This window comes from Nycticebus coucang, chromosome 10, assembly GCF_027406575.1.
Source record: "Nycticebus coucang isolate mNycCou1 chromosome 10, mNycCou1.pri, whole genome shotgun sequence".
In the NCBI taxonomy this organism is placed as follows: domain Eukaryota; kingdom Metazoa; phylum Chordata; class Mammalia; order Primates; family Lorisidae; genus Nycticebus; species Nycticebus coucang.
The window spans coordinates 117,532,976-117,556,587 of NC_069789.1; the positions used below are offsets into that span (position 1 = coordinate 117,532,976).

At 41.0% G+C, this 23,612-nt stretch overlaps 1 protein-coding gene and 1 pseudogene across 9 annotated transcripts in view; both read left to right on the forward strand.

The window, feature by feature from the left end:
- The window catches only part of LOC128595776 (sulfotransferase 2A1-like), a 370,742-nt gene that overhangs the window by 330,763 nt on the left and 16,367 nt on the right, over window positions 1-23,612 (forward strand). For 4 of the 9 annotated variants that reach the window (XM_053604741.1, XM_053604738.1, XM_053604734.1 and 1 more), the window contains 3 exons: window positions 7,148-7,405; window positions 9,465-9,673; window positions 13,207-13,333. In XM_053604741.1, coding sequence (XP_053460716.1) covers window positions 7,264-7,405; window positions 9,465-9,673; window positions 13,207-13,333 — 478 coding nt within the window. In that variant the 5' untranslated portion in view covers window positions 7,148-7,263. Of the gene's footprint in view, window positions 1-3,825; window positions 3,964-4,095; window positions 4,189-7,147; window positions 7,406-8,576; window positions 8,788-9,464; window positions 9,674-13,206; window positions 13,334-23,612 lie in introns of those variants that run through there. The other 5 variants (XM_053604736.1, XM_053604737.1, XM_053604735.1 and 2 more) reach the window with 5 other exon arrangements.
- Window positions 9,685-11,770, forward strand: LOC128595620 (ubiquitin-conjugating enzyme E2 N-like; annotated as a pseudogene).

Here is a 23,612-nt window from a genome sequence, read left to right on the forward strand (position 1 = left end):
TATTTCATTCAGAAGTGCAGGAGGTTAGCAGTTCAACATATGCATTTGGGGGACACCATTCAGCTCTTATCACTTTGCCATCTGTGCGCCCATATCCATGTCCTTCTCACAGGTATAATTCTTGCACACTCTCATCCCAAAAGTCTTAACTCATCCCACCATCAACTCTATCTTGTAAATAGCACCAAGGTCTCACCAAGGCATGAGTGAGACATGACATATACCTGTTCCCTACTTTCAAAATGCAATTGTGGGAAAGTTTGTGTGAGATATTCTCATTCCATAAGAAGGATATTTGAAAGAAGAATGAGGTCATGGGACCCCAGCAATCCAAAACCCATCAGAGACAATTCAATTAGATGTTGGCGCTCAAGACTGACCTTCTTGGTCTCTGTCCTCCTGGCCAATTGGGACAGCACAGGCCCTGACCTGCTCAAGGTCCATTGATGCTTTAGAAGCATTTGATTCTTTTCTTGCATGGATCATCATTCCAGATACTTTTGAAGTGTAGGATTTTGGAATAAAAATAAATTCTTGAACTCCAAGATATTTTCATTTGTCTTGAGCTCAAGACCAAGGGTAGGGATATGGGTAAGCTTTAACCACAGGGGGCCTTAAAATGTCTGATAAAAAAGTCTCTCCTGTCTCCTTTTCCCAGCTGAGTCAATCCTTCACTCATGTCTTTGTTAGGGACAGTTCTCTACACTAACTGTCCAGTTGGTAGCCCCCATGTGAACATCCCAATTCCATCCTTCTTGCCCAGCTCCATCATGGCTTATAAGCCTAGCAGAAGGAGCTAATTAACCTGGTCATTTTTTGTAGAATGGACATCTTACTATGTCAAATTTTTAAGAGAGAGAATCTAAATGATTTCTCATCTGTCAGGTAACCATCCCAGGATGGATGAAGTTTCTCTGAGTGCCTGCAGCCCACACAAACACTGAGGAGACCCCCTGAGGAGGGGACGGGAGAAATGCTTTGTGGGATGAGCAAATGGAGTTGACTCACTCAAACCCTCCTCATCTCAGCTGTTAGCCCCTATTGTAAGCACAAGTAAAGCCCTCCATGACATCATAACAAAGATATTTGTACCAGACTGTTTATTACAGCCCAATTCATAATTGCTAAGTCATGGAAAAAGACCAAGTGCCCAACGATCCATGAATGGATTAATAAATTGTGGTACACCATGGAATATTATGCAGCCTTAAAGAAAGATGGAGACTTTACCTGTTTCATGTTTACATGGATGGAGCTTGAACATATTCTTCTTACTAAGTATCTGAAGAATGGATGAAAAAGTATCCAATGTACTCAGCCCTACTATGAAATGAATTTATGACTTTCACATGAAAGCTATAACCCAGTTATAACCTAAGAATAGAGGGAAGGGGGAGAAGGAGGGGAGGGAGGTTGAAGGATGGGTGGCAGGAGGGTGATTAGTGGGATTACAACTGCGGTGCATCTTACAAGGGTACATGTGAAACTTAGTAAATGTAGAATATAAATGTCTTAACACAATAACTAAGAAAATGCCAGGAAGGCTATGTTAACCAGTGTGATGAAAATGTGTCAAACAGTCTATAAAACCAGTGTATGGTGCCCCATGATCGCATTAATGTACACAGCTATGATTTATTAAAAAAAAAAAAAGAAGAAGAAGATGACACAGGAGAACAATGGATTTTTACAGGGCGCCAATTACAAATCATTTCTACTACATAAATATGAAATTACATCTATAAATTATCAGCTTATATAAGATGATATATCATTCTTTGTTAATATATTTAATATATTGATATATGTAAATATTAATTTATGTGCTTTATCAAATAATAATATAACATGTAATTAAGGGTGTTACTTTTGGCATACAAATCTTTGGCTTCAAATCCCAATCCATCACTTCAACAATGCAACTTCTCAAGGTTTTGTTTTTTTCCCCCTCACATGTCAAATGGAGATAATATTAGTGAATTTTTTTTTCTTTTTTGAGTTAGTCTTCCTCTGTCACCCAGAATGGAATGCAGTGGTGTGATCTTAACTCACTGCAGCCTCAAATCCAGGAACCAAGTAATCCTCCTACCTCAGCTGCCTCAGTAGCTGGAATTACTGGCATGCACCACGGGGCCCATCTGATTATTCTTATTTTTAGTAGGGACAGGGGTCTCCCTAGGTTGCCCAAGATGGTCTGAAACACCTTGGGTCAAGCAATCCTCCCACCTGGCCCTCCGTAGTCACAGCATTACAGGTTTAAGTTACTGTGCTCAGGACATTTTTTAATTCTTTTATTCATCCTTTTAGCAACTATTTATTGATATTTACTCTATGTCTGTCTCTCCTTGAAACACTAACTCTGTTGCAATTTAAAATAAAAGTTGCAACATGCTAAACCTTATGAATTTTACATCAAGGATACATGTTCTACACCTGCACCTCTGTGGCTCAGTGAGTAGGGCGCCGGCCCCATATGCCGAGGGTGGCAGGTTCGGACCCAGCCCCGGCCAAACTGCAACAGAAAAATAGCCGGGCGTTGTGGCGGGCGCCTGTAGTCCCAGCTGCTTGGGAGGCTGAGGCAAGAGAATCGCGTAAGCCCGAGAGTTAGAGGTTGCTGTGAGCCGTGTGACGCCACGGCACTCTACCCAAGGGCGGTACAGTGAGACTCCGTCTCTACAAAAAAAAAAAAAAAAGAGAACCGCATAGAGCCCATGCTGCAGGGAAGTGGGAAGTGTTAAGAAGGAAAATAGAGCAGGATGGGGACTGGCAGTTCTAAATTGGGGGGTGAGAAAACCTCACTGAGAAGACTGCCTTGGAGCAAAGACTGGAAAGGGGAAACAGGCAGGAGATAGACACATCTGGAAGAACAGATCACTGGGAGCCTGACAAGCACCTGACACACTTGTCTGAGTGAAACTAAGAGTCATTCAACTTGAACACGTAAGGAGAGGGAAGAGTCTTCCCTTTGCAAGGGGTCAGAGGGCTTATGTCTGAGACTAACTGATACAGGAGAGCAGTCCCAAGCACAGGGACTGCTTACAGTCTGTCACCACAATGCAGGAGAGAAATGATGTTGGCTTAGGTCGTGGTGGTAGAAGGTGGGGTGGTGGGAAGTGGCTCAATTCTGGGTGTATCAGCAGACACAGTGGGCATGACCGTGGAGGGACTGTGCACAAGGAGGGGCTGGGAGAGAGGAGGAGGTAAGAAGTCATCTCTAGGGCAGGCAGCATTGTGAACAAGTGTGGTGCCAGGTGGCACAAGGGCCCACCAGGGGACTACTGGTCATTACACTGTATTAACCATGGTGTCCATGAGGATGGACAATAGGAACAGACCGAGGAGGAGACATGCTTGGGTCTGACCCCACCACCTGACCTGAGTGCCTGTTTCCTGTTATCCAGGCATAACTGGGGACTGGAAAAATCACTTCAGGGTGGCCCAAGCTGAAGTCTTTGATAAACTATTCCAGGAGACGATGGCAGATCTTCCTCAGGATCTGTTCCCCTGGGAATAATGTCTAAGATAGTTCTGGATCCTTTGGGGATAGTGATATTTGTTCTTCTATCCCTGTACCTGTCCATGACTGGGGGTCATTGCATAAAACCTACTATTTCATCCTGGAACCTTGAGATATGAAATCTTCGTATCTTTGACTACTTCCTTGTTAAGAATTACCATGGTACTCCCTAATCATGTAATGGCATCCCAGATAGTTTGAAATGTTTGTAGTGTTTCAAACATATAGAATTCTACATAATAATGAAGTATTATCCAAAAGTGTGTCCAAAAACAACTTGAATGCTTGAACCCAGAATTTTAGAACAGGTTGGGCAACATGGTGAGGCCCTGTGTCAGCAAAAATAAAAAAAAGATTAGCCAAGTCCGGTGGCACAAGCCTGTGGTTCCAGCCACCCTGAGCCCAGGGCAAGAGGATCACTTGAGCCAAGGATTTCAAGTTTACAGGTAGGTATGATTGAACCACTGCATCCCAGGCTGGCCCCAGCTTAGCGGGGTGGGGGATTCATTTTTAGGGCTGCTATAACTAAGACCCACAAACTGGTGAGTTTCAAACAACAGAAATTTCTTCTCTCACAGCTCTGAAGGCCAGAGGTCTGACATCAAGCTCTCGGCAGGACCCTGCTCTCTCTTCAGCCCCAGGGGAGAGTCTGCGCCAGGCCTTTCCCTCAGGTCTGGTAGTGGGGGCAGTTCCTGGTGTCCCTGGCGTGTCAATGCGTCACACCAGTCTCTGTCTTTGTCATTACTTGGCTTGTTTTCTCTCATTGTTTCTTTTTCTACAGACAGGGTCTCACTCTGTTGCCCAGGCTGGAGTGTAGGGGCACCATCATAGCTCTTTGTAACCTTGAATTCCCGGATTGAGGGGATCTGCCTGCCTCCAACCTCCCAAGTAACTGGGAATGCTGATGTGTGCCAGCACGCCTGGCTAAGTTTTCTTTGAAATTTTTATATAGAGATAAGATCTCTCTCCCTAAGTCATTCAAGCTTGTCCGATCTCCTGGCCTCAAGCAATCTCCTGCCTTAGTCTCACAGAGTGCTGGGATGATAGGCGTGAGCCTGTCCTCCTGACCTAAGGGGCATTCTCTGTGTGTGTCTCTCTGCGTCTCTTTTCTTCTTATAAGGGTGCCAGACATATTGGATTAGGACCCACCCTAATAACCTCATCTGAACTCAGTCACCCGGCTAATACCTTGTCTGCAAAGGTCATTGGCACAAGTACCTAGAGTTGGGAAGTGGATGTATATTTTTGGCAATAGAATTCAACTCAGAGTAGTTACTAAATGTGAACATAACATCCACCAAGCATTAGTGTTGTCATCTACTCCAATGACATCTTGGAAATTGCGTAATCAATAATATATGGGTATAAATAGAGGGATGAATACTGATAGTGGAGGCTAGATGGAGTATGTGGGCTTCCTGGCCTGTGGTTTTTAAGGTACAGGAAGCCACCATGTTTTCCTTCAATAGCCCTAACTACAGCTGTTACTGTGCGCAATGAGGTCACCTTTGGAGGACTACCACATGGTCACTGTGGGACTTCTGTTCGGCATTGTGCCACTACTGTTCCCCTTGGATATAGTAGTGCAGGGGACCTTCTGGACCCTCCATGCCTGCTCACTGGCCGCTGTGAGCTGAATAGAGGCCCATCATACCTGCCCCAGGCTCCACAGTTCTTCTTGGGCTTGAAGGCATCTGGCGCCAACACACCAGCAGCCACCTCCTGCATTGCAGACAGTGTCTTGGAGTTACGAGATCAGATGATAACTAGGGGTAGTGAACAGACAGTGAAGGGCAGTGAAAGGCCAATGAGGTAGGAAACAGGACCTGCCTGTGTGGAAATATTATGCATAAAAACACACTCCAGATAGCCAGGTATCCCTGGGGGAGCCTACTTTGAGCATCAGTATTGATGTAAGTGGTTCTCAACCTTCCCAATGCTGCAACCCTTGAATGCAGTTCCTCATGTTGTGGTGCCCCCAACCATAAAATTATTTTTGTTGCTACTTCATAACTGTAATTTTGCTACTGTTATGAATCTTAATGTAAATATCCAACATTAGGCAACCCCTAATGTGAAAGGGTCATTCAACCCCCAAAAAGGGTGGCAACCCACAGGTTGAGAACCGCTGATAACAGAAAAAGATTTCTGGAAACAACTTCAATCTCCTCTGAGAGTAACAGCAAATACAAATGACATCTGCAAATTCCACAGGCCAGAGAGCTATAAGGGAAAGACAGATCAACATGTACTTTTGGGGGTTAAGTGCAAATGCATAATGTTGATCAAACAGAAGTATATTGGCCGGGACTACATTGGCCGGGCACAGTGGCTCATGCCTGTACTCCTAGCACTCTGGGAGGCCCAGGTGGGAGGATTTCTTGAGCTCAGGAGTTCCAGACCAGCCTGAGCAAAAGCAACAGTGCCTCCCCACAAAAAAGGAAAAGGATGGGCACAGTGGTGCACGCCGATAGTCCCAGCTACTCCGGAGGCTGAGGCAGGAGGATCACCTGAGACAAGTAGTGTGAGGGTGCAGTGAGCTATGGTTATGCCACTGCACTCTAGCTTCCTTTGTGCCAGACTCTAAGGACTTTACAAAATGTTGAATTATCTCAATGTTACTGAGAACCCTACCAAGTAGGTGCTATTAGTTTCCCCATTTGAGAGAAGGAGGAGCTAAGCCACAGAAAGGTTAAGATGTTGGCTCAAGGACACACAGCAAGCAAGTTCCCAGCCCAGATTTGACCCTGGGTAGAGAAGGAAAAGGATTTACACATTGGCTGTCTGAAACCAGAACACCTGCTCCTCATCACAGCACTGTGGATTACCAGATTGCTTTTTCAGGGAACATGTTCCCTTCCACATGCTGATATTTTCATGGCCCAAAAATGATCACACAGACCCAAATAACATCACTGGGAATAGATAACTTTATGTGCTAGCTGTTCATAGCAGAAAGTGTTCTGCCTTCCCTGAGGTATGGAAATATGTACAGAATGTTGCTGAGAATAATTCACTTGCTATGTGAAAGTGACTATTTGATACATTTCTGGATGCTTATTACTGAAAGCCCCACAGGGTGCAGAGTTAGTATATATGTTAATACATAAATCTTCAGTCTGAACCAGATATGTGGATTATGGCAGAGACTGTGGAGCCCTGACTAGGCCTGCTGGCTTCAGATAACTCCTGGGTCAGCCTCAGACCCTGGGGGATAGACTTTCCTCCTCCTTCCATCTGAGCTCTTCCCCAGGGCAGCACTTCCTGACACCTGTGGTCTAAGCCCCACAAATGGCCATGTGGACAGCTATGTTGGCCACTATATGTAATGTGACTCCCTGGATGGGATTTTGAAGCACAAAAAAGACATTAGGTAAAAATGAAGGAAATCTGAATGAACTGTAGACTATGGGAATCCTCTGGACTCTCTTTGCAATTTTTCTGTATATGTGCAATGCTTATAATAAGTACTTTCAGATATGCACAGATTACTACGCCATTGCCTTTGTTACTGAATTTCCAGTTCACCCTATGAACTCAAACTCCCCCCAGAATGTTTTCTGAGTTCACAATTGCCTTGTATTATTTATCTTTGAACTGTGAGTCACAATGTTTACTTCTCTGTACCAGCCAGGTAAATTTGCAACTAACTGGGCAGAGATTAACTCACAACTCATCGGCCAGCAGGTGCCACAGACTCCAGCACTGGCTGCACCTGAAACCCTCACACCAAGTACAAGTTGCTGATGGTCATGTCAGACAACCTCTTTTGGTGTGAAGGGACACCTTTCCCAAAGGCCCATTACAGCCCTGAACTCCTGAGAAAAGTACAAGAAGAGTTTGTGGTGAAGGATGAAGATGTCGTGACAGTGACTTACCCCAAATCAGGTAAGAGAACAGAATCCTGAACTGAGAAAGGCTGTAGCTGTGTTCCTCATTATTTCAGTAGAGGATTGGAGTGATTTCTTTCTTCTTTTCTTTGATGTGTGAGAAAGGGTCTCACTCTGTGGCCCAGCTGCGGTGCAGTGGCCCAATCATGGCTTTCTGCAGCCTCACATTCCTGGGCTCAAGAGATCTTCCCAAGTATCTGAAACTATAGGCATGTACCACCAAGCCAAGCTAATTATTTTTTACTTTTTATAGAGATGGGGTCTTGCTATATAGCTCAGGCTGGTCTTGAACTGCTGACCTCAAAAGCAATCCTCCTGCTGCAGCCTTACAAAGTGTTGGGATGACAGGCATGAGCTGCTGTCTCTGGGCCTGACTGTTGCACTCTCTACAAGCCAGACAATGTGCAATGCTTTGGAGTGGGGGCGCATTATAGCTAGCACCACGTTCATTCAGAGAAAAGGATTCAGCCAAGGAATTACACAGTCAGATGTGTAAGTTCAGAAGGAATAATCTACAGTATTAGAACCCAGAGGAGTGAATCCTAACGCTGATTAAGGTGTGTGTTGAAGAGCCCAGCACCCGATCCTCACTCCGCGGTGGGGCAGGGGAAATGTGGCTATGGAAGACCCACTCCTCGGCGTCGCTCGGGTTGGGGTTGGGGGGCTCTGGTGGATTCGGGGTCGGCGGGAGACCGCCCCACGGTGACGGTGCGCCACGGCCAGGATGGCGGGGAAGATGGCTCAGGGAGCCCCTGCCCTTCTCAGGGGGGCCAGCCCTCCCAAGTGTCACAGCCTGGTGGGGGTTGGGGGTCAGTTCCTGGTAGAGCCAGCCAGTCCCACATACACTCCTTTGTTCTCACAACCTCCAGGCCAGGTCAGTTCTGGGTAGAGCCAGACAATCCTAAACCTCCTAAGTTACGTCAGTCCCTGTGGACCAACCCCCCAACTTGGTCCCGGTTTCCCTTGGGAAATTACCCCTGCGTTTTACTTCAACCCAAAATGCATCAAGCCAAAGAGTATAAAACCTGCCTTCATTTCCACCTTGTGGTCCTCCTCTGAGCAGAATCCTGCCGGAGGCACGGCTGGAGCATATGCTTGAATAAAGTCACTCCTTTGTTTTTTACGCGGGTGACTGGTGGCCTCTCAGTGGCGGAATTTGTTCATTACAGTGTAACCGCAAGGAGAAGGATGACGCCTGAAGTCCTAATGGAAGAAACGGAGTCTAAATTGAAATAAAAAGAATGAAAGGGAAATTCTTTGGTGAGAAGGGATATTTTCACATAAAAGAAGCATCCTGGGTGATAGGCCACAGAAAAGAGTCTGACAAATCCAAAGGACTGAAAGATGTAGATCATATCTCACTGAGAACAGGGCTGGAAGGTAAGAGTCTGCAGATGGGCCAGACTGAGCTCAAAGGCCCTGCAAGTGGCAGGGCCCTGAAAACTCAAAAGCAAAGGGAATTATTAGACTTAAGGAAATGGCCAACAATTTCTGGATACAGGGTCTTCTTTCTCCACATCTTCACTCGTATCTGGTGTTCTGAACTTAATTCAATACATGTGAGAAGTATAAAATAATGAAATGGCCAAAAGTTGGCAGCAACCCTAACACCCATTGACAGGTGAGGAATATACAAACTGTGGCATGTAGATACAGTGGAGTGTGACTCATCCTTCACAAGGAAGAAAATGCTGATGCACGCTAGAGCCGGGATAAGCCTTGAGGACACTACACTGAATTAAGTGAACCACTCACAAAAATGCACAGGCTCCTTGGTTCTACTTACATAAGATGGCTAGAGCAATGGAGTTCACAGAGGCAAAGTACAAAGGTGGTTGCCAGGGGCTGAGATGGGGAGGGGAGTGGAATGAGGAATTGCTGTTAATTAAGTACAGAGTTCCAATTTTAGAAGATTAAAAAATAATGGAGGTTGGTTATGCACCACTAGGAGCATTTCTGTACACTTAGAAATGGTACATTTTATGTTATGTCTATTTTACCAGAATTTTTTAAGTCAGATTGAAATGAGTGACATTCATATTGTCTTCCTTATCCAGGAACAAACTGGTTGATTGAGATTCTCTGCCTGATTCAGTCCAGGGGGGATACCAACTGGGTCCGGTCTGTGCCCATCTGGGACCGCTCACCCTGGATAGAGCTTGAGGCTGGACTTGCATTAGCAAATAAGATGGAGGGCCCACGCTTGCTCACCTCCCACCTCCCCATCCATCTCTTCCCCAAGTCTTTCTTCAGTTCCAAGGCCAAGGTCAGTGCACAATGCATGACATGTATGACCAATGCATTTCAAATGTTAATGTGCCTATAAGCACCTGGAGACCTTGCTTCTGTTGTTTTTGTTTTTTTGAGACAGGGTCTCACTTTGTCGCCCTCAGTAGAGTGCCTTGGCATCACAGCTCACAGCAACCTCAAACTCTTGGGCTTAAGTGATTGTCTTGCCTCATCCTCCCAAGTTGCTGGGACTACAGGAGCCCCCAACAACGCCGAGCTATTTTTTTCGTGCAGTTGTTATTATTGTTTAGCTGTCCTGGGCTGGGTTTGAATCCGCCAGCCTCAGTGTATGTGACTACACATACCACTGTGTACAGGTACTATCTCTGTGCTACAGGTGCCGAGCCATGCAGACCTTGATGAAATGCATTGTCATTTCATAGATCTGGATGGGACCTGAGATTCTGTCTTAGGGGATGCTAGTGTGGCTGTTCCAGGGACTATAGTTGAGTGCAAGGATAAGAACCATTCCACACACTATGCCAGCCAGATACAAATCAGGCATAAAGTGGCATGATAATGCCAGAATCTTAGAAAACCATACTTTAGACAGCGTGTGATGGCTCATGCCTATATTCCTAGCACTCTGGGAGGTCAAGGCAGGTGAATTGCTCGATCTCAGGATTGTGAAACCAGCCTTAGCAAGAGTGAGACCCTGCCTCTACTAGAAATAGAAACACTATCTGGCCATTGTGTGTGTGTGTGGTGGGGGGGTACCCTATAGTCCCAAGTACTGAAAAGCTGAGGCAAAAGGATCGCCTAATCCTAAGAAATTGAGGTTGCTGTGAGCAATGATGACGCCATGGCATTGAATACCAGGGTGATAGAGTAAGATTGTCTATAAATAAATAAATAAAGGAAAAGTGCATTTTAGGCCCATATAGAATTTATAACTGCAGCATATACTAGAAAAGCCCCTTTGTATTATTCTAAAAAAATAGTGAGTCAAACATAATTCAGTAGGTGAGGCGAGCGGAGCCTGAGACGAGACCAGAGGCCGAACTCGGGATCTGACAAGATGGCCAGGCTGCCCCCGCAGGATTATCAAGAAAACCCAGCATTTGCTGGTGGAACCAGTTCCTGGCATTAAAGCAGAACCAGATAAGAGTAACGCCTGTTATTTTCATGTGGTTATTGCTGGCCCCCAAGATTTCCCCTTTGAGGGAAGGACTTTTAAACTCGAACTATTCCTTCCAGAAGAATACCCAATGGCAGCTTCTAAAGTACATTTCATGACCAAAATTTATCATCCTAATGTAGACAAGTTGGGAAGAATATGTTTAGATATTTTGAAAGATAAATGGTCCCCAGCACTGCAGATCCGCACAGTTCTGCTATCCATCCAGGCTTTGTTAAGTGCTCCCAATCCAGATGATCCATTAGCAAATGATGTAACGGAGCAGTGGAAGACCAACAAAGCCCATAGAAACAGCTAGAGCATGGACTAGGCTATATGCCATGAATAATATTTAAATCAATCCGATCATCAAGTGTGCATCACTTCTCCTGTTCTGCCAAGATTCTTCCTTTTTTGTTTGCATTTAATGGACACAGTCTTAGAAACATTACAGAATAAAAGCCCAGACACCTTCAGTCCTTTGGTGATTAAATGCACATTAGCAAATCTATGTCTTGACCTGATTCACTGTTGTAAAGCATGAGCAGAGGCTAGAAGTATCATCTGGATTGTTGCAAAACGTTTAAAAGCAGTGGCCCCTCTCTGCTTTTATTCATTTCCCCCATCATGGTTTAAGTATAAAGCACTGTGAATGAAGGTAGTTGTCAGGGTTGCCTGCAAGGGTGTGGGTGTTTTTATTTTATTTTACCTTTTATTTTTTGGGGGGAAGGTAGTTTTATTTTAATTTTATGGGCTCCTTTCCCTCTTTTTATGGTAATCTAATTGCAGCTAACCAGTTCTTTAGAATATCCTCTCTAGCCAAGTCTAACTTTATTTAGACATTGTAGATGGACAAGCTTGATTGTTCGAACCAAAATGGGAACATTAAACAAACATCACAGTCCTCACTAACAACATCGTGACTTTGCTGTCAAGTGTAAATTCCCCCCCCTTCAAAAAAAAGCTTGTGACCATTTTGTATGGCTTGTCTGGAAACTTCTGTAAATCTTAAGTTTTAATAAAATATTTTTTGTTATTCTAAAAAAAAAAACATAATTCAGTAATTGTTTCTTGCTACTGAGAAAAAGCAGAAATGTTCACGTAGGAACCAGAAGTTTATAAGTCAATGCTGAAATGCAGCTGTGGTAGTTTTTCCAACCACTGTGTTCTACTGTGTGTAGCTGTCTTTGGAGATGAGCAGCCACATGAATTGACTTTCTGTGTGGGGAAACTGAGGCCCAGAGAGAGCAAAGGACTAGAGTAATGTCACAAAGTGAGTGGGTACAGAATCCAAAGGAAAATTTAGATGCCCAAATGATAAGTAATTTTTCCTGTGTACGTGAGTAGGGGTATGTGTGTGTCTCTGTGTGTGGAGCAATCTCAAGTATTACCTGGAGGAATATGACATATATACACACTGGGCAACTAACCCTCATCTAGGTCCAAATTGATAACACTTCCAATCCCTCATGCCTCTTCCCCGTCAATGCCCACACACAGAGGTAAACATCCACCTGATTTAACCCATAAATTAGTTTTGCTTGTTCTTGAACTTCATATAGAAATTGAGTCATGCTGTATGAAGTATTGGATGCCTGGCCTATTTCAGTCACAATGATTTCTGTGAGACTCATCCATGGCCTTGGGTGTACATATGGATATATATTTCTACATATCTATAACTCATCATAATGTATTAATCCATTCTCCTGGTATAGCTCTTTAAACTACAGTACAAAAATACAGAGGGTGTAAAAAAATGTATACATATATTAACAGAGGAAATAATTTGTAATACTCAAGTCATGTTTAACATCTACAATTACAAGAGGTGCTATGTGTGACTTGTATTCATCTTCCATTATCAGGGAATATTGAGTATTACAATTTTAATAGAATTTTCTCCTTTGTTCTAATGTACATACACTTTATGGCACCCTCTGTACACCCTGAAATACCACCCAGGTTTTGAAACCCTCTGGTTGCTGCCCGTGGTGAGTATGCCAGTATACCCCAGAGGGCACAGACAATGCTTTCCTCTTCCATTGTCATATTCTTGAAACAGTAAGTACTTCATAGGAAATTTCAATTTTATATTTCATTAATGAATGCCTCAAGTAATTTATTTATAAAAACCCAATGATCACACTGGGGAAGTCTATGTTAACCAGTGTGATGAAAATGTGTCAAACGGTCTATGAAACTAGTGTATGGTGCCCCATGATCACATTAATGTACACAGCTATGATTTAATTAAAAAAAAAAAGAAAAAAAAAAACCAATGATCGTTATTACACTTTGTCTAAGAATTACATTTTTCTCCAGTTTTACGAAGATCCAAAGGAGTAGAAAATAAATGTATTCATTTTTCTTTATCCTATTTTTCCTTTAAGGTGATTTATCTCATGAGAAATCCCAAAGATATGATCGTATCTCGTTATTTTTTCTGGAATGCAATCAATTGGTTTAATAAACCATATTCACTGGAACAATGTCTTGAATGGTCCATGGAAGGAAAAGGTGAGTGTGCTGCAAAATAAGGATGCGAGGCGGCGCGCAGAGTCCGTTCTCCGAACTCAACTGACACCCACTTTGTTTTTTTTTGTTTTTGTTTTTTTATTGTTGGGGATTCATTGAGGGTACACTGGTACATGACATACTCAAGTCATGTTTAACATCTACAATTACAAGAGGTTAATTAAGAGGTTAATTACAAGAGGTTAATTAAATAAGCCAGGTTACACAGATTGCAATTGTTAGGTAAAGTCCCTCTTGCAATCATGTCTTGCCCCCATAAAGTGTGACACACACCAAGGCCCCACCCCCCTCCCTCCATCCTTCTTTCTGCTTCCCCCCCAATAACCTTAATTGTCATTAATTGTCCTCATATCAAAATTGAGTACATAGGATTCATGCTTCTACATTCTTGTGATGCTTTACTAAGAATAATGTCTTCCACTTCCATCCAGGTTAATACGAAGGATGTAAAGTCTCCATTTTTTTAATGGCTGAATAGTATTCCATGGTATACATATACCACAGCTTGTTAATCCATTCCTGGGTTGGTGGGCATTTAGGCTGTTTCCACATTTTGGCGATTATAAATTGAGCTGCAATAAACAGTCTAGTACAAGTGTCCTTATGATAAAAGGATTTTTTTCCGTCTGGGTAGATGCCCAGTAAAGGGATTGCAGGATCAAATGGGAGGTCTAGCTTGAGTGCTTTGAGGTTTCTCCATACTTCCTTCCAGAAAGGTTGTACTAGTTTGCAGTCCCACCAGCAGTGTAAAAGTGTTCCCTTCTCTCCACATCCACGCCAGCATCAGCAGTTTTGAGATTTTGTGATGTGGGCCATTCTCACTGGGGTTAGAGGATATCTCAGGGTTGTTTTGATTTGCATTTCTCTAATATATAGAGATGATGAACATTTTTTCATGTGTTTGTTAGCCATTCGTCTGTCATCTTTAGAGAAGGTTCTATTCATGTCTCTTGCCCATTGATATAAGGGATTGTTGGCTTTTTTCATGTGGATTAATTTGAGTTCTCTATAGATCCTAGTTATCAAGCTTTTGTCTGATTGAAAATATGCAAATATCCTTTCCCCTTGTGTAGGTTGTCTCTTTGCTTTGGTTATTGTCTCCTTAGCTGTACAGAAGCTTTTCAGTTTAATGAAGTCCCATTTGTTTATTTTTGTTGTTGTTGCAATTGCCATGGCAGTCTTCTTCATGAAGTCTTTCCCCAGGCCAATATCTTCCAGTGTTTTTCCTATGCTTTCTTGGAGGATTTTTATTGTTTCATGCCTTAAATTTAAGTCCTTTATTGATCTTGAATCAATTTTTGTGAGTGGGGAAAGGTGTGGGTCCAGTTTCAGTCTTTTACATGTAGACATCCAGTTCTCCCAACACCATTTATTGAATAGGGAGTCTTTCCCCCAAGGTATGTTCTTGTTTGGTTTATCAAAGATTAGGTGGTTGTAAGATGTTAGTTTCATTTCTTGGTTTTCAATTCAATTCCAAGTGTCTATGTCACTGTTTTTGTGCCAGTACCATACTGTCTTGAGCACTATTGCTTTGTAATACAGACTAAAATCTGGTATGCTGATGCCCCCAGCTTTATTTTTATTACTAAGAACAGCCTTAGCTATACGGGGTTATTTCCGGTTCCATACAAAATGCACAATCATTTTTTCCAAATCTTGAAAGTACGATGTTGGTATTTTGACAGGATTGGCATTGAATAGGTAGATTGCTTTGGGAAGTATAGACATTTTAACAATGTTGATTCTTCCCAGCCATGAGCATGGTATGTTCTTCCATTTGTTAATATCCTCTGCTATTTCCTTTCTGAAGATTTCATAGTTTTCTTTATAAAGGTCCTTCACCTCATCGTTAGTATATTCCTAGGTATTTCATTTTCTTTGAAACTATGGTGAAAGGAGTTGTGTCCTTAATTAGCTTCTCATCTTGACTGTTATTGGTGTATACAAAGGCTACTGACTTGTGGACATTGATTTTATATCCTGAAACATTACTGTATTTTTTGATGACTTCTAGGAGTCTTGTGGTTGAGTCTTTCGGGTTCTCTAAGTATAAGATCATGTCGTCAGCAAAGAGGGAGAGTTTGACCTCCTCTGCTCCCATTTGGATTCCCTTGATTTCCTTGTCTTGCCTAATTGTATTGGCTAGAACTTCCAGCACTACGTTGAATAGTAAAGGTGACAGAGGACAACCTTGTCTGGTTCCAGTTCTAAGAGGAAAAGCTTTCAGTTTTACTCCATTCAGTAAAATATTGGCTGTGGGTTTGTCATAGATAGCTTCAATCAGTTTTAGAAATGTGCCACCTATGCCTACACTCTTCAGTGTTCTAATTAGAAAAGGATGCTGGATTTTATCAAATGCTTTTTCTGCATCTATTGAGAGGATCATGTGATCCTTATTTTTGCCTCTGTTAATATGGTGGATAACGTTTATGAACTTGCGTATGTTAAACCAGCCTTGCATCCCTGGGATGAAGCCTACTTGATCATGATGAATGACTTTTTGATGGTAAGCTGTAATCTATTGGCTAGGATTTTGTTGAGAATTTTTGCATCTATATTCATGAGTGAGATTGGTCTGAAATTCTCCTTTTTCTTTGGGTCTTTTCCTGGTTTTGGTATCAGGGTGATGTTTGCTTCATAGAATGTGTTGGGGAAGATTCCTTCTTCCTCAAGTTTTTGGAATAATTTCTGCAATACAGGAATAAGCTCTTCCTTGAAGGTTTGATAGAATTCTGGAGTGAAGCCATCTGGACCAGGGCATTTTTTGGTTGGAAGATTTTTTATTGTTTCTTTGATCTCAGTGCTTGAAATTGGTCTGTTCAGGAGCTCTATTTCTTCCTGGCTAAGTCTAGGGAGAGGGTGTGATTCCAAATATTTATCCATTTCCTTCACATTGTCCAATTTCTGGGCATAGAGTTTCTGGTAGTATTCAGAGATGATCTCTTGTATCTCTGTGGGATCAGTTGTTATTTCCCCTTTATCATTTCTGATTGAGGTTACTAGAGATTTTGCTTTTCTATTCCTCATTAGTCTGGCCAATGGTTTATCTATTTTATTTATTTTTTCAAGAAACCAACTCCTTGTTTCATTAATTTTCTGAATGATTCTTTTGTTTTCAAATTCATTGATCTCTGATTTGCTTTTGGATATTTCTTTTCTTCTACTGAGTTTAGGCTTAGATTGTTCTTCTTTTTCCAATTCCATAAGATCTCTTGTGAGATTGTTGATGTGCTCTCTTTCTGTTTTTCAAATGTAGGCATCTAAAGCAATGAATTTTCCTCTCAAAACTGCTTTTGCAGTATCCCACAGGTTTTGGTAGCTTGTGTCTTCATTGTCGTTATGCTCAAGGAAGTGAATGATTTCCTGTTTTATTTCTTCCTGCACCCATCTGTTATTCAACAGAAGATTGTTTAGTTTCCATGCCTTTGGGTGGGGTCGAGCATTTTTGTTAGAGTTGAGTTCCACCTTTAGTGCCTTATTGTCTGAGAAGATACAAGGTAAAATTTCAATTCTTTTGATTCTGTTAACATTTGTTTTGTGTCCCAGGATATGATCAATTTTGGAGAATGTTCCATGGGGTGATGAGAAGAATATAAGAGATTTAAATGAGACCCGAGAACAACTGTGCTTGATAGATGCGTATAGAACACTCCACCCCAAAGATAAAGAATATACAATCTTCTCATCACCCCATGGAACATTCTCCAAAGTTGATCATATCCTGGGACACAAAACAAATATCAACAGAATCAAAAGAATTGAAATTTTACCTTGTATCTTCTCAGACCATAAGGCACTAAAGGTGGAACTCAACTCTAACAAAAACGCTTGACCCCACACAAAGGCATGGAAATTAAACAATCTTCTGTTGAATAACAGATGGGTGCAGGAAGAAACAAAACAGGAAATCATTCACTTCCTTGAGCATAACGACAATGAAGACACAAGCTACCAAAACCTGTGGGATACTGCAAAAGCAGTTTTGAGAGGAAAATTTATCGCTTTAGATGCCTACATTAGAAAAATGGAAAGAGAGTGCATCAACAATCTCACAAGCCATCTTATGGAATTGGAAAAAGAAGAACAATCTAAGCCTAAACTCAGTAGAAGAAAAGAAATATCCAAAAGCAAATCAGAGATCAATGAATTTGAAAACAAAAGAATCATTCAGAAAATTAATGAAGCAAGGAGTTGGTTTTTTGAAAAAATAAATAAAATAGATAAACCATTGGCCAAACTAACAAGGAATAGAAAAGTAAAATCTCTAGTAACCTCAATCAGAAATGATAAAGGGGAAATAACAACTGATCCCACAGAGATACAAGAGATCATCTCTGAATACTACCAGAAACTCTATGCCCAGAAATTTGACAATGTGAAGGAAATGGATCAATATTTGGAATCACACCCTCTCCCTAGACTAAGCCAGGAAGAAATAGAGCTCCTGAACAGACCAATTTCAAGCACTGAGATCAAAGAAACAATAAAAAATCTTCCAGCCAAAAAATGCCCTGGTACAGATGGCTTCACACCAGAATTCTATCAAACCTTCAAGGAAGAGCTTATTCCTGTATTGCAGAAATTATTCCAAAAACTTGAGGAAGAAGGAATCTTCCCCAACACATTCTATGAAGCAAACATCACGCTGATACCAAAACCAGGAAAAGACCAAAGAAAAAGGAGAATTTCAGACCAATCTCACTCATGAATATAGATGCAAAAATTCTCAACAAAATCCTAGCCAATAGATTACAGCTTATCATCAAAAAAGTCATTCATCATGATCAAGTAGGCTTCATCCCAGGGATGCAAGGCTGGTTTAACATACGCAAGTTCATAAACGTTATCTACCATATTAAAAGAGGTAAAAATAAAGATCACACGATCCTCTCAATAGATGCAGAAAAAGCATTTGATAAAATCCAGCATCCTTTTCTAATTAGAACGCTGAAGAGTATAGGCATAGGTGGCACATTTCTAAAACTGATTGAAGCTATCTATGACAAACCCACAGCTAATATTTTACTCAATGGAGTAAAACTGAATGAAAGCTTTTCCCCTTAGAACTGGAACCAGACAAGGTTGTCCTCAATCACCTTTACTATTCAACATAGTGCTGGAAGTTCAAGCCAATACAATTAGGCAAGACAAGGAAATAAAGGGAATCCAAATGGGAGCAGAGGAGATCAAACTCTCCCTCTTTGCTGATGACACGATCTTATACTTAGAGAACCCCAAAGACTCAACCACAAGACTCCTAGAAGTCATCAAAAAATACAGTAATGTTTCAGGATATAAAATCAATGTCCACAAGTCAGTAGCCTTTGTATACACCAATAACAGTCAAGATGAGAAGCTAATTAAGGATACAACTCCCTTCACCATAGTTTCAAAGAAAATGAAATACCTAGGAATATACCTAACGAAGGAGGTGGAAGCATCACCCTACCAGACGTCAGCATTTTCTTTACCTCTATAAAGAAAATTATGAAATCCTCAGAAAGGAAATAGCAGAGGATATTAACAAATGGAAGACCACACCATGCTCATGGATGGGAAGAATCAACATTGTTAAAATGTCTATACTTCCCAAAGGAATCTACCTATTCAATGCCATTCCTATCAAAATACCAACATCGTACTTTCAAGATTTGGAGAAAATGATTCTGCGTTTTGTATGGAATTGGAAAAAACCCCATATAACTAAGGCAGTTCTTAGTAATAAAAATAAACCTGGGGGCATCAGTATACAAGATTTTAGTCTGTACTACAAAGCCATAGTGGTCAAGACAGCATGGTACTGGCGCAAAAACAGAGACATAGACACTTGGAATTGAATTGAAAACCAAGAAATGAAACTAACATCCTACAACCACCTAATCTTCGATAAACCAAACAAGAACATACCTTGGGCGAAAGACTCCCTATTCAATAAATGGTGTTGGGAGAACTGGATGTCTACATGTAAAAGACTGAAACTGGACCCACACCTTTCCCCACTCACAAAAATTGATTGAAGATCGATAAAGGACTTAAATTTAAGGCATGAAACAATAAAAATCCTCCAAGAAAGCATAGGAAAAAACACTGGAAGATATTGGCCTGGGGAAAGACTTCATGAAGAAGACTACCATGGCGATTGCAACAACAAAAATAAACAAATGGGACTTCATTAAACTGAAAAGCTTCTGTACAGCTAAGGACACAATAACCAAAGCAAAGAGGCAACCTACACAATGGGAAAGGATATTTGCATATTTTCAATCAGACAAAAGCTTGATAACTAGGATCTATAGAGAACTCAAATTAATCCACATGAAAAAAGCCAATAATTCCATATATCAATGGGCAAGAGACATGGATAGAACCTTCTCTAAAGATGACAGACGAATGGCTAACAAACATATAAAAAAATGTTCATCATCTCTATATATTAGAGAAATGCAAATCAAAACCACCCTGAGACACCATCTAACCCCAGCGAGAATGGCCCACGTCACAGAATCTCAAAACTGCTGATGCTGGCGTGGATGTGGAGAGAAGGGAACACCTTTACACTGCTGGTGGGACTGCAAACTAGTACAACCTTTCTGGAAGGAAGTATGGAGTAACCTCAAAGCCCTCATGCTAGACCTCCCGTTTCATCCTGCAATCCCTTTACTGGGCATCTACCCAGAAGGAAAAAAATCCTTTTATCATAAGGACACTTGCACTAGACTGTTTATTGCAGCTTAATTTACAATCGCCAAAATGTGGAAACAGCCTAAATGCCCACCAACCCAGGATTGGATTAACAAGCTGTGGTATATGTACACCATGGAATACTATTCAGCCACTAAAAAAAATGGAGACTTTACATCCTTCACATTAACCTGGATGGAAGTGGAAGACATTATTTTTAGTAAAGCATCACAAGAATGGAGAAGCATGAATCCTATGTACTCAATTTTGGTATGAGGACAATTAATGACAATTAAGGTTATGGGGAGGGAGGAAAAGCAGAAAGAGGGATGGAGGGAAGGGGGTGGGGCCTTGGTGTGTGTCACACTTTATGGGGGCAAGACATGATTGCAAGAGGGACTTTGCCTAACAATTGCAATCAATGTAACCTGGCTTATTGTACCCTCAATGAATCCCCAGTAATAAAAAAAAAAAAAAAACAATGTTGATTCTTCCCAGCCAGGAGCATGGTATGTTCTTCCATTTGTTAATATCCTCTGCTATTTCCTTTCTTAGGGTTCATAATTTTCTTTGTAGACGCCCTTTACCTCCTTTGTTAGGTATATTCCTAGATATTTCATTTTCTTTGAAGCTATGGTGAAGGGAGTTGTGACCTTAATTAACCGCTCATCTTGACTGTTATTGGCGTATTCAAAAGCAACTGATTTGTGGACATTGATTTTATATCCTGAGACATTACCATACTTTTTTTTATGACTTCCAGGAGCCTTAGAATGATTCTTATTACCTATTAAGCATCCAACACACCTTTAAAAGATAATTAGTAAACATTTATTACTGCTTCTATTTTATTGTTTGAGCTTAATTTGTGGGTACAAAGAATTTGGTTACAATGTTTGCATTTATTCGGTGAACTCCCCCTTATTATTGTGTTCAGCCCCCAAGAGGTGTGACAACCACCCTACAATTGTGCCCCTTAAGTGGGAGCACACCCATCCTCCCATCCTGCTCACTCCTTCTCCTGCTCCCTCATTGAACTGATTTGAGTTTTTTTCTTATGTGAATGTGTTAGATCATCTACTAGCTTCATATTAGTATTGAATACATTGTATTCTTGTTCCTCCATTCTTGGGATACTTTAGCAAGAAGAATGTGTTTCACCTCCATCCGGGTAAACCTATAAGATGTAACATCTCTATCTTTTCATGGCTGGATAGTATGCCATGGTATGCATATACCACAGCTTGTTAATTCATTCCTGGGTTGGTGGGCATTTAGCTTGTTTCCACATTTTGATGATTGTAATTGAGCTGAGGAAAAACAATCTAGTGCAAATGTCCTTAAGATAAAATGAATTTTTTCTTCTGAGTACATGCCTAGTAACGGGATTGCAGAATCAAATGGGAGGTCTAATTTGAGTTCTTTCAGGATTCTCCATACTTACTTCCAAAAAGCTGGTATTAGTTTGCATTCCCACCAACAGTGTGAAAGTGTTTCCCTCTCTTCACATCCCTGCCAGCATCTGCAGCTTTGAGACTGTGATGTGGACTATTATTCTGTGTGGTGTTAGGTGATATCTCATGGTGGTTTTGATCTGAAGTTCTCTGATGATCAGAGACGATGAGCATATTTTCAAATGTTTGTTAGCCATTCATCTGTCTTCCTCATAGATGGTTCTGTTCACATCACTTGCCCAGTGGTAGAATGGATTGTTTGCTGTTTTTTGTTGTTGATTAATTTGAGTTCTCTGTAGATTCTAGTTATCAACCTTTGTCAGATTCATAACATGCAAATATCTTTTCCCATTCTGAAGGTTGTCTTTTCCTTTACTTGTTGTGACTTTAGCTTTGCAGAAGCTTTTCAGCTTAATTAAAACCCATTTGTTTATTTTTGTTGTTGTGATTGCTGCTGCAGTCTTAGTCATAAAATCTTTCCAGTTCAACATCCTCAACAGTTTTTCTCATACTTTCTTCTAGAAGTTTTACCATTTCATGTCTTAGATTTAAGTCTTTTGTCCATCTGGAGTCACATTTTGAAAGTGGTAACAAGTGTGGTTCCAGTTTCAGTCTTTTACACGTGGTTATGCAATTCCTCCAGCACCATTTGTTGAATAGGGTTCTTTTCCCTACTGTCTGCTTTTGTTTGGTTTATCAAAGATCAGATGGCAACTAGAGACTGGTTTCATATCTTGGTTTTCTATTCTCTTCCATATGTCTATGTATCTATTTTTGTGCCAATACCCTATTATTCTGTAGACTTGTAACATAACCTGACGTCTGGTAGGGTGATGCTTCCAACTTTGTTTTTTTTTTTTTAACTAAGAAAAGCTTTGGCTATTCAGAGTATTTTCTGGGTCCATACAAAATAAAATACTGTATTTTCTGGTACTTCAATGTTTTATGTTGGTATTTTACTGGGGATTGCATTGAATCTATAGATTACTTTGCATAGAAAAGACATTTTGACAATGTCAATTCTTCTCAGCCAAAAGCATGGTATGTTCTTCCATTTTTAATGTCTTCTACTATTTCTTTTCTTAGGGTTTCAAAATTCTCTTTGTAAAGACCCTTCACTTCTTCTCTTAGGTATGTTCCTAAGTATTTCATTTTGCTGGAAGCTACTGTGAAGGGAATTGTGTCCTTGATTTGCTTCTCAACTTGGCTCTTATTGGTGTATATACAAAGACTACTGATTTGTGAACATTGATTTTATACCCTGAGATGTTACTACATTTCACATCCAGGAGTTTTGTGCTTGAGTACCCAGAGTTTTCTAAGTGTGAGATCATGTCAGCAGCAAAAGTGATGGTTTGACCTCCTCTGCCCCCTTCTTGCTGCCCTTTATATCCTGCTCTTGCTTGATTGTATTAGCTAGAATTCCCAGATCTATGTTGAATAGTAGTAGCAATAGTGGACATCCTTGTCTGGCTCTACTTCTAAGTGGGAAAGCTTTTGGTTTAACCCCATTCAGTATGATATTAGCTGTGAGTTTGTCAAAGATATCTTCAATTGGCTTCCAGAAATGTTCTTATTATAAAAGGATGCTAAATTTTATCAAATGCTTTTTTGCAATTATTGAAAGAATCATATAGCCTTTTTTGTTTCTATTGATATGGTAAATTACATTTATGGATTTGCATATGTTAAACCAGCCCTGCATCCCTGGGATGAAGCCCACTTGCTTGTAATGTGTAATTTTTTTTAATGTGTATCTTCAATCTATCCATTAGATTTTGTTGAGTACTTTTGCTTGGACGTTCATTAGTGAAATTGGTCTGTAGCTCTCCTTTTTAGTTGGATTTTTTCATGGTTTTGGAATCAGGATGATGTTTGCTTCATAGAACAAACGGGAAGGTTCCTTCCTTCTCATTTTTTAGAAGAGTTTCTGCAATATAGGTACAAGCTCATATTATTATTATTATTATTATTATTTTGCAGTTTTTGGCTGGGGCTGGTTTTGATCCCACCACCTCCAGTATATGGGGCCAGCGCCCTACTCCTTTGAGCCACAGGTGCTGCATGGTTTAAGCTCATCTTTGAAGACATGATAGAATTCTGGTATGAAACCAACTGGTTGAGGG